The sequence below is a fragment of the Saccostrea echinata genome, unplaced genomic scaffold (assembly GCF_033153115.1).
Source record: "Saccostrea echinata isolate AGI-Se365-2 ecotype Australia unplaced genomic scaffold, CSIRO_AGI_Sech_v1 ptg000033l, whole genome shotgun sequence".
Taxonomy (NCBI): Eukaryota; Metazoa; Mollusca; class Bivalvia; order Ostreida; family Ostreidae; genus Saccostrea; species Saccostrea echinata.
Genome location: NW_026889782.1, coordinates 10,256,511 through 10,269,511, shown reverse-complemented (window position 1 = coordinate 10,269,511; position 13,001 = coordinate 10,256,511). Strand labels below are relative to the sequence as shown.

The window sequence follows — 13,001 nt, the reverse complement described above, 5'->3', positions numbered from 1 at the left end:
GGGTGATAATCCAAAACAGCATACAATACAGAGTTATGGTTCTTACTTATAATCATTACATTCCTCCTTTTCTTAAATTTTCACATCAACTAAATTTATGTTTGAATAAAATTTCAATACTGAAAATGACGTTTTCTTTAAAGTTCATGGTCACAATAAAAATCAATGAAATGCGTTACGTTCGAAATTTTTACAATTTTTCTTTAGCACAGTCCATAAAAATTAAACATTATGTCAAAACAAAGTCTTTGAACCGAGTTGGTAGCCTGCGTTCCCGAACTGGTCTTGTATGCAGAGAGTCTCGACGGTCTGTCGCAACATTAGAGTCGTCCACATCATGGATCCTAAGGTCGTCCACATCATCATCTGGTACCTCACTTGGTGGAAGATCAACATCGGTTACATCATCTGTATCATCAAGCTGGGCACTACCATCTAACTCCAGATTTTTCACTTGCTTTACATTTCTGCGATATGTACCTCCATGTGGTGCTCTCAGTAAAACTTCATTTCCTGTTCGTTCAATGACCTCATATGGTTTTGTTTCAAATGCAGGTGAAAGTTTGTTTTCTTTTGGCTGTTGAACCAACACTTGGTCTCCGACTTGTAATTGACTGTGTTTTGCATTCCTACTCTTGTCTGTATATTCCTTCTCTTTCTTCTTTTTCATCCAGTCTTTAACTCGGATGTCTTCCTCTTCTCTCTCGGGAGGCTAGGAATCATTGTCTTCACTGGATATCGGAAAATAAGTTTGTTCGGTGCAACTACAGTTACTGTATGCGGTGTGCTTCTGTAGGCTGAAAGGAATTTTGGCAACTCCTTTTTCCAGTCCTTCCCTTCAACATGAGCTGTTCTGAGAGCTTTTAATAAGGTCTTATTCTGTCGCTCCACTTCTCCATTAGCTTGCGGCCAATAAGGTGTGGATGTTTCATGGATGATGTTGTATTCCTCTAGAAACTTCTCAAATTCTGTAGACCGAAATTGTGCTCCGTTGTCACTTCTCAGACTGTCAGGAATACCATATCGAGCGAAAGTTTCCTCCAAACATTCAATGATCTTGGTTGATCCTGTGTTCTTCAAAATATAAGTTTCAAAGAAACGGCTGTAATAGTCCACATACACCAATACTGACTCTCCTGTTGGAAAAAGTCCCATTAGATCGATTGCTGTAGCTTGCCATGGATAATCTGGAAGCACTTTACGGCGTAAAGGTTCAGGTGACGACGGACCTCCAACTACTTGACATGCGTAGCATTTCTTGCAAACACGTTCGGCATCACTATCAATCTTTGGCCACCACCCTTTCTCTCTCAGTCGCTGTTTTGTTTTAGTGATACCTTGGTGTCCCTCATGAGCAGCGGTTAAAACTTTCTCTCTCAAACTGGTTGGAATCACAATACGTGTACCTCTGAGGATCACTTTTCCTATACTGCACAGTTCATTTTTGACAGCTATGTAACTTTCCTCACAATCTGTCCAATTTCCGGTTTGTAAAGCTTCTTTAACTCTGTGTAACTCAAGATCTCCAGCGGACTCTTTCTCCACATCCTGAATTGTCAATGTTCTGGGTACTGCTTGCAGAGCTACGAATCTTACGAAATCCTAAGATATTTGACTTGGTGAAGGTGTATCGGACTTATAGATACACAGTCGAGATAGTACATCAGCAACATTCTTGTGTCCAGGAATGTACTTTACTGTGAACTGGAAGGAATAAATACCCATCGTTGGATGCGCGCACATGGATTTGACTTCTTGCTGTAGATGAACTGTAGAGGCTTATGGTCTGTCAGCAAATCAAATTTGCAACCATATAAATACATATAAAAGCGTTCACATGCCCATACGAGTGCTAATGCCTCTTTTTCGGTCTGTGAGTATCTTCCCTCGACATCTGTCAAACTTTTGCTTGCAAAGCAAATAATACGGCGCTCTCCCTGGATCAAAATATCCTAATGTCTTGGCTTTTGATAAACTTGTCTTCAGCTTTCTAAATGCTTGGTCTTGTTCAGAGCCCCAAGTAAATGGTTGATTTTTCTTTGTCAAAATTTTCAACGGTTCTGACAGTGTTGCTAGGTTAGGAATGAACTTTCCACAATACGTAACCAGTCCAAGCAAACTTCTGACTTCTGATGCGTTTGTTGGCGGTCTAGCTTCTACTATAACTTTCACCTTCTCTTTGGTTGGGTCGATTCCTTCGTCCGATAAGATGTGTCCCATAAATTCTATTTTTTTTTTTTTTCGATGAAGTTGACATTTTTCCTTATTAAATGTCAATCCATTTCTGCCTAGTTTCTCAATCACAGCTAATAATCTGCTGTCATGCTCTTCCACTGTTTTAGCATGTACAATGATGTCGTCCGACATGCTTCTCACTCCGTCACATCCTTGGAATGCCTGCTGGATGGTGTGCTGATAAATTTCAGGTGCAGAAGTGACACCAAAACTAAGTCTTTTGTACCGAAACAGTCCAACGTGAGTAACAAAAGTGGTGATATCACGGGATTCTTCAGCTAGCTCTAATTGATGAAAACCCCACTTCAGGTCCAACTTGCTGAAAATACAACTCCCATTTAGGCCGTGCAAAATCTCATCAATGGTAGGTATTGGATGTCTCTCTCTAATTATGGCCTCATTAGCTTGCCTCATATCCACGCATAGACGAATATCTCCTGACGGCTTCGGCGTAACAACAATAGGGCTGACCCAAGATGATGGTCCCTCGACTGGCTCAATGATATCCATATCCTGTAACTCTTTAAGTTTGGCTTCGACCTTCTCCCTCATAGCGAATGGAATCCTCCTGACTTGTGCCACAGGTGTAACGTTCTCATCTATGTGTAACATCAACTTAAAGTTCTTCAACTTTCCCACACCATTAAAGTAATTCTCATACTTGTTAAGTAAGTTGGCTTCCGACAGGAAATTTGCATGTGCCACACTCAGAATTCCAAGTTCTGTTGCTGTTTATGTCCTAACAGGGCCTGTCCTTTACCTTGGATCACAATGAATTCTGCTTTCACTGATGAATTTCCCACTGCAATATCTGCGATAAAACATCCTATAGTGTCCAAAGGTTTGGAACTTCCGTACGGATAAAGTTTCTTATCTGATCTCTGTGAAGTACATCTGACCTTCCTCCTCTTTAGCTCCTCCCATAGGTGTCGATCAATGACATTACAGCTAGCACCAGAGTCGACAATCATCGAAATATCCTGTACTCCCCCAATATTCGTAGTAACGGTTGGGTGATTTGGTCCACCAACGGTAAGTGTTTTGAAAAGTTTCCTGTAACTTGTCCATAGACAGTGTAAATACATTAGCTTCTTCCGAATCCTCTGGCTCTGTTGTGTCCACCAGTCTAATGCGTTGCTTGGGTTTGCCTCGTCCTGGATATTTGCGAGCCTTTGGTGTGAAAGATTTACAACACTTAGCAAAGTGATCTGGCTGGTGACACTTACGACATTCTTGACCCAGGGCTGGACATGTTGGATCAGATTTAATATGTCCCCGTTTGCCACATTTATAACAAATTATACTTGTGTATTGTTTGTGTTTCTGAGTGCTTACTTTATTCACGAAAGTTTCTGAATTCCTTCCTCCTTCGATTCCGCTTGCTTGTTGTTGACTTTGTTCAAAGGCCCTTCGTATAGTTAACGTTTGCTCGAGTGTCAAGTCACCCCCTCTCTCCAGTAGTTTCCTACGTAGGTGAGACGATTTACATTTTTCGATGACTTGATCCCGAATATGTTCGTCAGCATTATTAAAATTACAATGTTCCGCTTTCTGTTTCAATCGAGTCACAAATTGATCTAAACTCTCTGTCGATTCCTGTGCCATCAAACGAAATCCATGCCTTTCGAATGGTGTGTTTACTCTACGGCGGAAGTAGTTATCAAGTTGTTCTATAGCTATGTCGTACACCGTCTCATCTCCCTCCGGTTCGCGAGCCGCGGGAAATGTGAAATAAATATCTTGCATCTTCATACCTCCGCAATGTAATAACAAAGCTCTCTTTTGTGCCGCATTTTCTACCCTTTTACCGACTACAAATAACTCGAAAGCTCTGCGCCATTTTTGCCATCTCACCCCTACCGTGGTCGGTTCTCCATCACAATCAAATGTAGGAATTCCTCCTAAATCAGTCGTAACTAACTGAGCCATTCTAATTTGTAGAGTCTGTTCTAAATCCTCGTCGCCAATGTAGTAACCGTGCTCAATGAATTACTAAAGATTAACTAAGGATTTTATGACCCATTACATGGACAACGCATCACTGCCTTCAGACTCTTTTTAATTAAGGGTGATAATCCAAAACAGCATACAATACAGAGTTATGGTTCTTACTTATAATCATTACACGGCCTCATCCGAAGGACCTGTCCCCACGCCCCACAGTGGGATTCAAAACCGCGACATAAAGATCAACTTCTTGCACTTGTTATCAAATTTAGGATAATGGTACGCAAAAGAAACGCAACCTAGTGATGTGATTAAAACTGTCCATTTCCTTTGTAGATCCACCCCATGTCGACTTAATATAAGTAATACAATAAAATACGAAAATTTAACAATACTTTAATGAAAAAATTAGGTAAGGTGGAGGGGAAACAGGTCTGTCGACGAAAATGTCCAAATATAATTCAAATCAAAGCATTGCTCTCAGCAGCCCCACCCCCACTCCCCAGTCCAGATAACATATTCGATGTTGACATAATGATATACAGAGCAAACCGAGTGGCGCAAAATTTTACATGTTTTGTAGTCAAAAAATAAGTAAAGATTTGTTTATTTTGAGAGCAGTTAAGATTGATCACAGGGTTATCTTTTTATGATATCCTTGTTTAAACTTTTGAACTTTGAATTGGCAATTCACAATGAGGCAAACTCCACCTTAGTCAAGGCTTCTACATGCTGTTTCTGGCAAATGGATGGATAAATGAACTTTTTTGAACTAATAAATCAAATATAAACAAGAACATTGAATAGTCACTTTACCTTTGAAGAAAAGTGAAACATGCACAGGGATAATAATAAAAATCGTCAACTCAAAACTACAGACAAAAGGCAATTTTGGCGAAATTCGATTCTTAATTATATTATTTGCACATCAATTTAAGATGAATGATGCAATACTTATTTATAGAATGGCGTGTTATCTAACAGATTATTGTTTACTTGCTTTTCATTCCTGAGACTAAAGAGTCGATGTATCCGAAAACACAGTTATCGTCATTTAAAAAAAAACAATTTCTGATTGGTCGAAGGATATCAACCAACCCCAATCAAAACTCGAGAAAAAAAAAACCACTTTTTGAGCAACGTCGGCCAAGGGTTCGAGGAGAAAAGCAGATCAGAATCCCTTGATTAGCCATGATGGATATGAGGATGCCCTCTTGACTATACTAAACCTTAAAATTTCTCATAAAATGTAATAATTACAATACCGATCAAAATTTATTATTATATGACTGATTAATTCCTGTCTCTCTGATTGGCTGAGATCCAATGGTGGAGCATCTTTGCTAGCCAAGGGTTTACGATCCACTCCATTCCTCTTGTAGAGTAAATTTCGGATCGGAAACCCTTAGCTAGCGAAGATGATGTAGAAAAAAAACACTGGTTATATTTGCCTGCACCTGACCTTCCAGGTAAATATAAGGATTTATTTTCTTCACATTGGTCTAAAAATAGATCGGAATATTCCAAACTGATATAAAGTTTTGGAAAGTTATTCTATTTCTACTGACTTCCACTCACTCGATATAACATTTAGAAATATATAATTTGGCGTGGAGGAGATTGCGAAGCAAGGGGGGGGGGACCCTCCCCCAAACAGTTTTCTTTCTTTACGTAAATTTTTGATTTTAATTTAAACCAATGAGGTAGTCCCCAACTAATGGACCTTAATCCCCCACCCCTAAACTAACCTACACCTCAAAAGAAAATTTGAAGTAAAGAAAATTCTCTTTTCCTGTTTTGTCAAAGATTTTAAAGCTGTCATTTTTCCCTGATAATGTCCCACTTTCAAAATCGATCCAATATATTCCTTTTTTTTCATAGCAACTAAAGTAGATATAAACAAGATGTGTTTGTGAAACACTTTTGTCCCCGTATGGCAGCATTTCGCGAAGGTGCCCAAGGGAAGGCCTTGTCATAAGAAATACACATATAAACAAGAGGCCCAGTGGCCACATCGCTCACCTGAGCACTATGGCTAGGAAAAAGCAGAAATCAGTTCAGTCTTGAAAGGTTGAAAAGTTTAAATATAAAAGGGGCTCGGGGAGGGGGGGGGGTCATGAATTGAACAAACTGGAATCTACATTATCTGAGGATGCTTCCATTTAAATATGACCAATCATGGCTTTGCTGTTCTTGAGTAAAATTTTTTTAAAGATTTAACCTTTGTATTCCTATGTAAAACTTTGATCACTTATTGTGGCCCCACCCGACCAACAGGGGTCATGTTTGAACAAACTTGAATGTACACTATCTAAGAATGCTTCCATATAAATATGACCAATCATGGCTTGCTGTTCTTAAGAAATAGTTTTTTTAAAGGTTTTTACTATGTGTTCCTACGTAAAACTTTGATCGCCCATTGTGGTCCCACCCTATCTCCGGGGGTCATGATTTGTACAAATTTGAATGCACACTATCTGAGGATGCTACCATGTAAATATGACCAATCATCGCGGCTAGGATAAGGCTGTCCGATAAATACCACAGTGTACCAGACGTTGTTTCTTCACTGAACTACCAAGATATGACGTCATAATGAAATATGACGTCAAGTCACTGCAAACTTGAGCAGTCATGACGGGGAAAGTGTCATAACTTTTACATTCCTTCCCATGGTATGTAGATTTTATTTCGACGTTGGTGTTTGAATCAATTGTCTGAATTGTTGTTTAAATTTTCTATGTGCTGTTATGATGGTGATTGTTTCGTTATTCCTTTCTCTTTCTGCTTATTTACGTAATCAGACAAAAAAATGAATATGGAACGCTCCCCCTTACACGTCCGTAAAGAGTTAGAATTTATAAATCATGCATATATTAGACTGGCCCAAGTGATTAATAAAGATAAACTGAAGATTTTCTATGTGAAAATATTTTCTTAAGAAGTAAAACTCAGACTTGCCCCCAGCACTTTATATATACCCAAGAATACGTTTAATTGATTTATGTTACAAACTGTTCTCAATAATTTTGTTTTTCACTTGTGCCGATGGGATTTTTGTGCAACAATTAGGAAATTTTGTAAGTGTCCGTCACGTGATCAACACAGTCATGTGACATCACAAATATGCTTTTTCTCAATACGTTATTAAATTCTCTTCACAAATTTACTGCACATATATACATAGATTACAAATTGAAATCAAAATCTAGCTCAAAATATAATAGCGTATTTCTAATGCATATTAAGCCATCGGACAGCCTTAACATAGCCGCGATGGCTTTGCCGTTCGTGAGAAGAAGATTTTTAAAGGTTTTTCCTATATATTCCTATGTAAAACTTTGATCGCCCATTGTGGCCCCACCTGACCCCCGGGGGTCATGATTTGAACAAACTTGAATCTACACTACCTGAGGATGCTACCATGTAAATATGTCCAATCATGGCTTTGCTGTTCTTGAGAAGATGATTTTTCCAATACATTCCTATGTAAAACTTTGATCGCCCATTGTAGCCCCACCCAACCCCCGGGGGTCATGATTTGAACAAACTTGAATCTACACTACCTGAGGATGCTTCCACATAAGTTTCATATTTTCAAACACAGTGGTTCTTGAGAAGAAGATTTTTTAATGATGCCATTAATTTTTCACAAATTCTTAATTATCTCCCTTGGAAGAAGGCGTGGCCCTTCATTTGAACAAACTTGAATCCCCTTTACCCAAGGATACTTTGTGGCAAGTTTGGTCGAAATTGGCCCAGTGGTTCTGGAGAAGAAATCGAAAATGTGAAAAATTTACAGACGGACAGACGGACAGACAGACGGACAGACGGAATACAGACAAAATGTGATCAGAAAAGCTCACTTGAGCCTTTGGCTCAGCTGAGCTAAAAACAAAAACCCTAGCACCAACTGTTCAAAAGTTGTGACCAAGGTTAAAGTTTTTCAGAAGTAGGTCAAACTTCAAGGTTGAGGTCAAAATTGTTGGAATCAAAAGGAAAGTCTTGTCACAAGGAATACACATGTGAGATATAAAGGCCCTATAGTGCTAACTGTTGAAAAGTTAAGTCCAAGGATAAAGATTTTTTTAGAGTGGGTCATACCCAAAGGTCAAGGTCAAAAGGTCAAAAAATCTTATATCCATGGAAAGGTCTTGTCACAAGGTATACACATGTTAAATGCGAAAGCCCTAGCTCTCCAATGTTCTTCATTAAATACAGGAGGTTTTGGAGCTTTAGGCGTAACTCGACCTTGACTTTGATCAGATTGCTTATCTTTGCTAGTATTAACTACCTGTGATTCATACACTTTCTCAACTTCCATCTGTTCAATCACATACCTATGTCTCTCCTTCTCTAACTCTAATGACACTTTCTCTTTCTCTGCATCACAATCTAGCCTTTTCTTTTCTTTTTCTCTCCCCGCATTTCTCTCGTCTCTCTGAATAGCTTGTTGTTCTCTAATGAAAGTTGTAAGCTCCTCATCTTTCAACCTCAATGCCTCTCCATCTTCTTTTAATTGATTTAAAATATCCATTCTCTTATATTGATATGAAAATGAGTTAAATGACAGAAACCTCGCATCACACAGGACCTAATAGATAGTTACTTTTGAACTTACTATAAAATAGCCAGCCATGGCATAGAATTTGACAACTGTAGTGGTCTAACTTACTGAGATAATGCCAGCTTTGAGAAAAAACTTCTCTGAGGTCTCAAACATCCAGAACCAGAAAATTCCTCTACAAAATATGCAAACAGTTAAACACACAACAGAACCATTTTAACAAACAAAAAAATGAACATGTAGATTACAAAAATGTCCAAAATCATCAAACTCTAATTTACAAGAAAAAAATGGAACAAAACTGTTTTTTTTTTTCAATTGTTGGGTCATAGATTGGACCACCCATCCCTCTGTAAATTCCACTTCTGACACCATTTTGTCATATTAATGACCAAACGTACAGGATGTTGATCAAAACTGTCCTTTTAATTGGTTATTTACAACAAATGTTCTTTCAAATTTTAAAACATTTACATTTAATAAACCAAAATGTAGAACATAAACTGGATTGATTTGGGTACCTGTCAGTGTTCAACTTGGCGATGACGGTTGTCCTCAATTACGATACAATTATTCTCCAGACTGGTATTGAAATATCTCCTCCTGTCCTACTGCCGTGGAGGCCTACACAGACGCAAAAGGTATACATTTTGGACCAAAGACTCTAGATTTGACCGTGCCTGGTGCGGGGACATCTACCACACACAGGATGAGGACCTGTTAATTTCCCATGCACAATATACTGAATGTGTACATAAATTGGCGTATTCAAAATTTAGCGCAATCACTAGGTATGGAGTTATTGGCGTTATCATGAGTTAGCGCTACACATGTCCATGCCGTGTATTGTATTAGTAAATGATTTATTAGCGCTCTTCATAAATTAGCGAATCGTTGTCTGCGCCAAAGTCGCTAAAATATGAAGCCTGCTTTTTTTAAGCACACATAAAGTAATGTCAACAGAACGTCCTTCTCTAGGAGGACTGCCGTGTCCAACTGCCGCACGGACTCAACATTACTTTTAAAGGTCCAGTGATTTGAGGCATAAAAGGGGTTAAATATGTAAATAATGGAAAAAGGGGGCTCACCACAGGGGAATAGAATTTTGCTTGCGTGTTGAATATAGACCATTCATTTAGATGTAGATTTTAATGTAACACATTAATGAAGTATTATTATATTGCTTAGATATCTGATGATGATATCCATCACTTGACACTGCGATTTCTGCAATACTATCAACCAGAAACTTGAAATAGAACATTTAACCAAAATCAGAAAAAAAAGAATAAAAATCTTTTTAAAAATCTTTATCGTATCATAAGCTCCATTTGAATAATGGAAATATTCATAATAAGTGGTGCTGTAATGAAATCTAAAATAAACTGTGGGTGTAATAAGCCTCCTTTAAATCAATTGTATATTGAAATTACTGTAAAAAGTTAACGATACCAGATTTGTGGACATTTTTTCGTTAAAGTTCACTGATATGTCCATTAGAGAATTATGGTGTTCATTTTGCTATTTGAAACAATTTTTTTTCATGTTCAATACCTTGAACTGGTTTATTTATCGTAGAATGACGTGTTGGCTTCATCTGAAACCTCGTGGTGAAAGCTGTTTGGACGTATACGAACTTTGTTAATTTTTACGATTTATGCTAATAAGGTATGCTTCCCCCCGTTTTTACCGGCAATGTTTTTTTATTATACATGTAAGTGTCACATAATACTCTCGTGTTTTGATGACTTTGTTAGTCCATTCTTAGGCACATTCGATCTGTAAGGTTTGAGTTTATCATACGATAATAAAAATAACTAGAAACTCATTGCGAGCAATGAGAGGTCTTCCGTCCGATTTTTAAAATAAAATCGTAAATTCAAGCTGAAAAAGTGATTTTAAAACATCAGACACTCTGGAGATTTAACCCTGATCGTCAGCGTGAAAATCCAACGCGCTAACAATTGCGCCATTTGGACTTTCGCTTCAAAGTGAAAATGACGAATATCTACAGTTTGGATTTATGAATTCGAAAACAAATTATATATTTAGTATTTTGAAAAGAGACCCTCTTAACCCTACAAATATTAAAGAAAGATATTGAAGTTGAAAAAATCGATCTTTTAAATTCGCTTCCGGAAGTAACGACGACGCACAAAAAGGCCACTTCGCCAATCTAGAAACCATTTCTATTATCTCTTACAAGTATCCAGCTCATATCGTTAGCCATTCTTGAAAACACTCACGGAAAAAGTTACATTTTAAAATCTCCGTTATTGGAGAAGTTGATTTCTCACTCATAACACTATATGTATTACGTTGTGCATTCCTTTTAACTCCTTCATACATTAAATACTATAAAACGTAAATTGTTTGTAAAAATATATTGCGCAATTTGAACAGAAAATTATACCAGATATCATTTCAAAGATACAGTATTATACTTCAGCTGAAAAATGGTACAAAAAAATCCAGACATTTTGGGGACTTAGTTCAGGTCGCCCGCTAGATTGAACACGCTAACCATTATGCTAGTTGGACCATTTTTATAAGAGTCTCTATTATCCCTAGTAATATCATCAAAAAAAAAATATTGAGAGACAAAAAAGTTGAAATAATCGACTTTTTTAATTCGCTTCGGGTAGCAACCGGAACTATTGACGACGCACAAAAAGGCAATTCCGCAAATCTAGAAGTCACGTTCTATGCTCTCCAATAAGTCTCCAGTTCATACCTTTAGTCGTTCTTTAGATACGCCGCGGACAAAATTCCATTTAAAAATCAGGAAATTGCCCGTAGCATGAAACCGGAAGTGAATTTTTCCAAAATTCTTTCAAATGTAACAATGGCTTTTTAAAACGCATTATCCTTTAAAGATTGACGAAAAACCACTGAATAGTTCTCGAGATATCGCGTGTATAATATTTGTCTAAAAAATATTAAAAATAATTATAATATTTATAATCAATTTTCAAACATATTATATATTATGCATTCTGAAAAGACTCTCATTAACCGTACTAGTATCATCGAAATATATTGAAAAACAAAAAAGTTGAAAAATGCGACTTTTTCAATTCGCTTCCGGTAGCGACCGGAAGTACTGACGACGCACGAAAATGCGATTCTGGTAATCATAAAGACATGTTCTATAATCTCTAATAAGTCTCCAGTTCATAACTTTAGTCGTTCTTTAGGTACGCCGCGGACAAAATGCCATATAAAAAACAGGAATTTGCCCGTAATTTGGAACCGGAAGCGAATTTTCCAAATTTTACTTGTGATGAACAAAGTTCATATGATATCTCATTTTTTGTGAAAGTTTAATTGAAAACTATTGAATAGTTTTCGAGAAATCGCGTGCACAAAATTTGGTCAAAAAAAGGAATAATAATAATAATAACTAGAAACTCATTGCGAGCAATGAGAGGTCTTCCGTCCGATTCTGAAAATAAAAACGAAAATTCAAGCTGAAAAAGAGATAAAAGAAATTCGGACACTCTGGAAATTTAACCCTGGTCGTCAGCGTGAAAATCCAACTTGCTAACGTTAACCATTCATTTTTTACATCACTTCCGGCCACGACCGGAAGTAACTGCGATACAAGATTTTCTCACGATTCATATAACTGATGACTTACCATCAGTCCTGAAAGTTTTAGACTTCAGTTGTTTACTGTTGCCAAGCAATATTGTGAGATCAAATTCTAATTTTGAGGACAGGTAAACACGAGACCGGAAGTGAATTTTATAAAAATCTTTGACTTTTCTCTAGACATTTGCAGTATATACAACATACATAAATCATTTCAAGTGCTTTATCGATGAGCAATATTTATGAGAAAGTTAAATATCAAAATAAAGCAGTTTATCTCCTAAAACCGGAAGTTGACGTTTTTGTTTCCGATGGAATCTAACATATTTCAAAACAGCGAAAGAGATGCAATAAAGTGATGCAAGCATTAATTTAAAAAAGAAAAGTTAAATTTTTTTTAGATTTCTTTGATCACTTACTGTGACAAGCGGAAGTGACGACTGACGCGTTTAACCCAAATGGTTTTGCCTACTCCTCAAGGTCTATTACTCATAAAAGTTTGGTGTTTTAATCTTTTACCTGGTTTTGAGATCTCGCTCAGACAACTTCACATTTTGAGGACAAGAAAACATGCGACCGGAAGTGAATTTTTGAAAGATATTTACGATTACTCTAGACATTTGCAGTCTGAATAACATATTCAAAATTCATTTCAAAT

At 37.2% G+C, this 13,001-nt stretch overlaps 1 protein-coding gene across 1 annotated transcript; it reads right to left on the bottom strand.

Moving 5' to 3' along the window:
- Positions 1–666: 666 nt before the first annotated feature.
- LOC133198103 (uncharacterized protein K02A2.6-like) lies at positions 667–1,725 on the bottom strand. The gene is made up of 2 exons (XM_061334249.1): positions 1,663–1,725; positions 667–1,548 (listed from the first exon to the last, which is right to left on the bottom strand). The coding sequence occupies exons 1-2, from the start codon at positions 1,723–1,725 to the stop codon at positions 667–669; spliced, it is 945 nt and encodes a 314-aa protein (XP_061190233.1).
- Between the last annotated feature and the right edge of the window lie 11,276 nt (positions 1,726–13,001).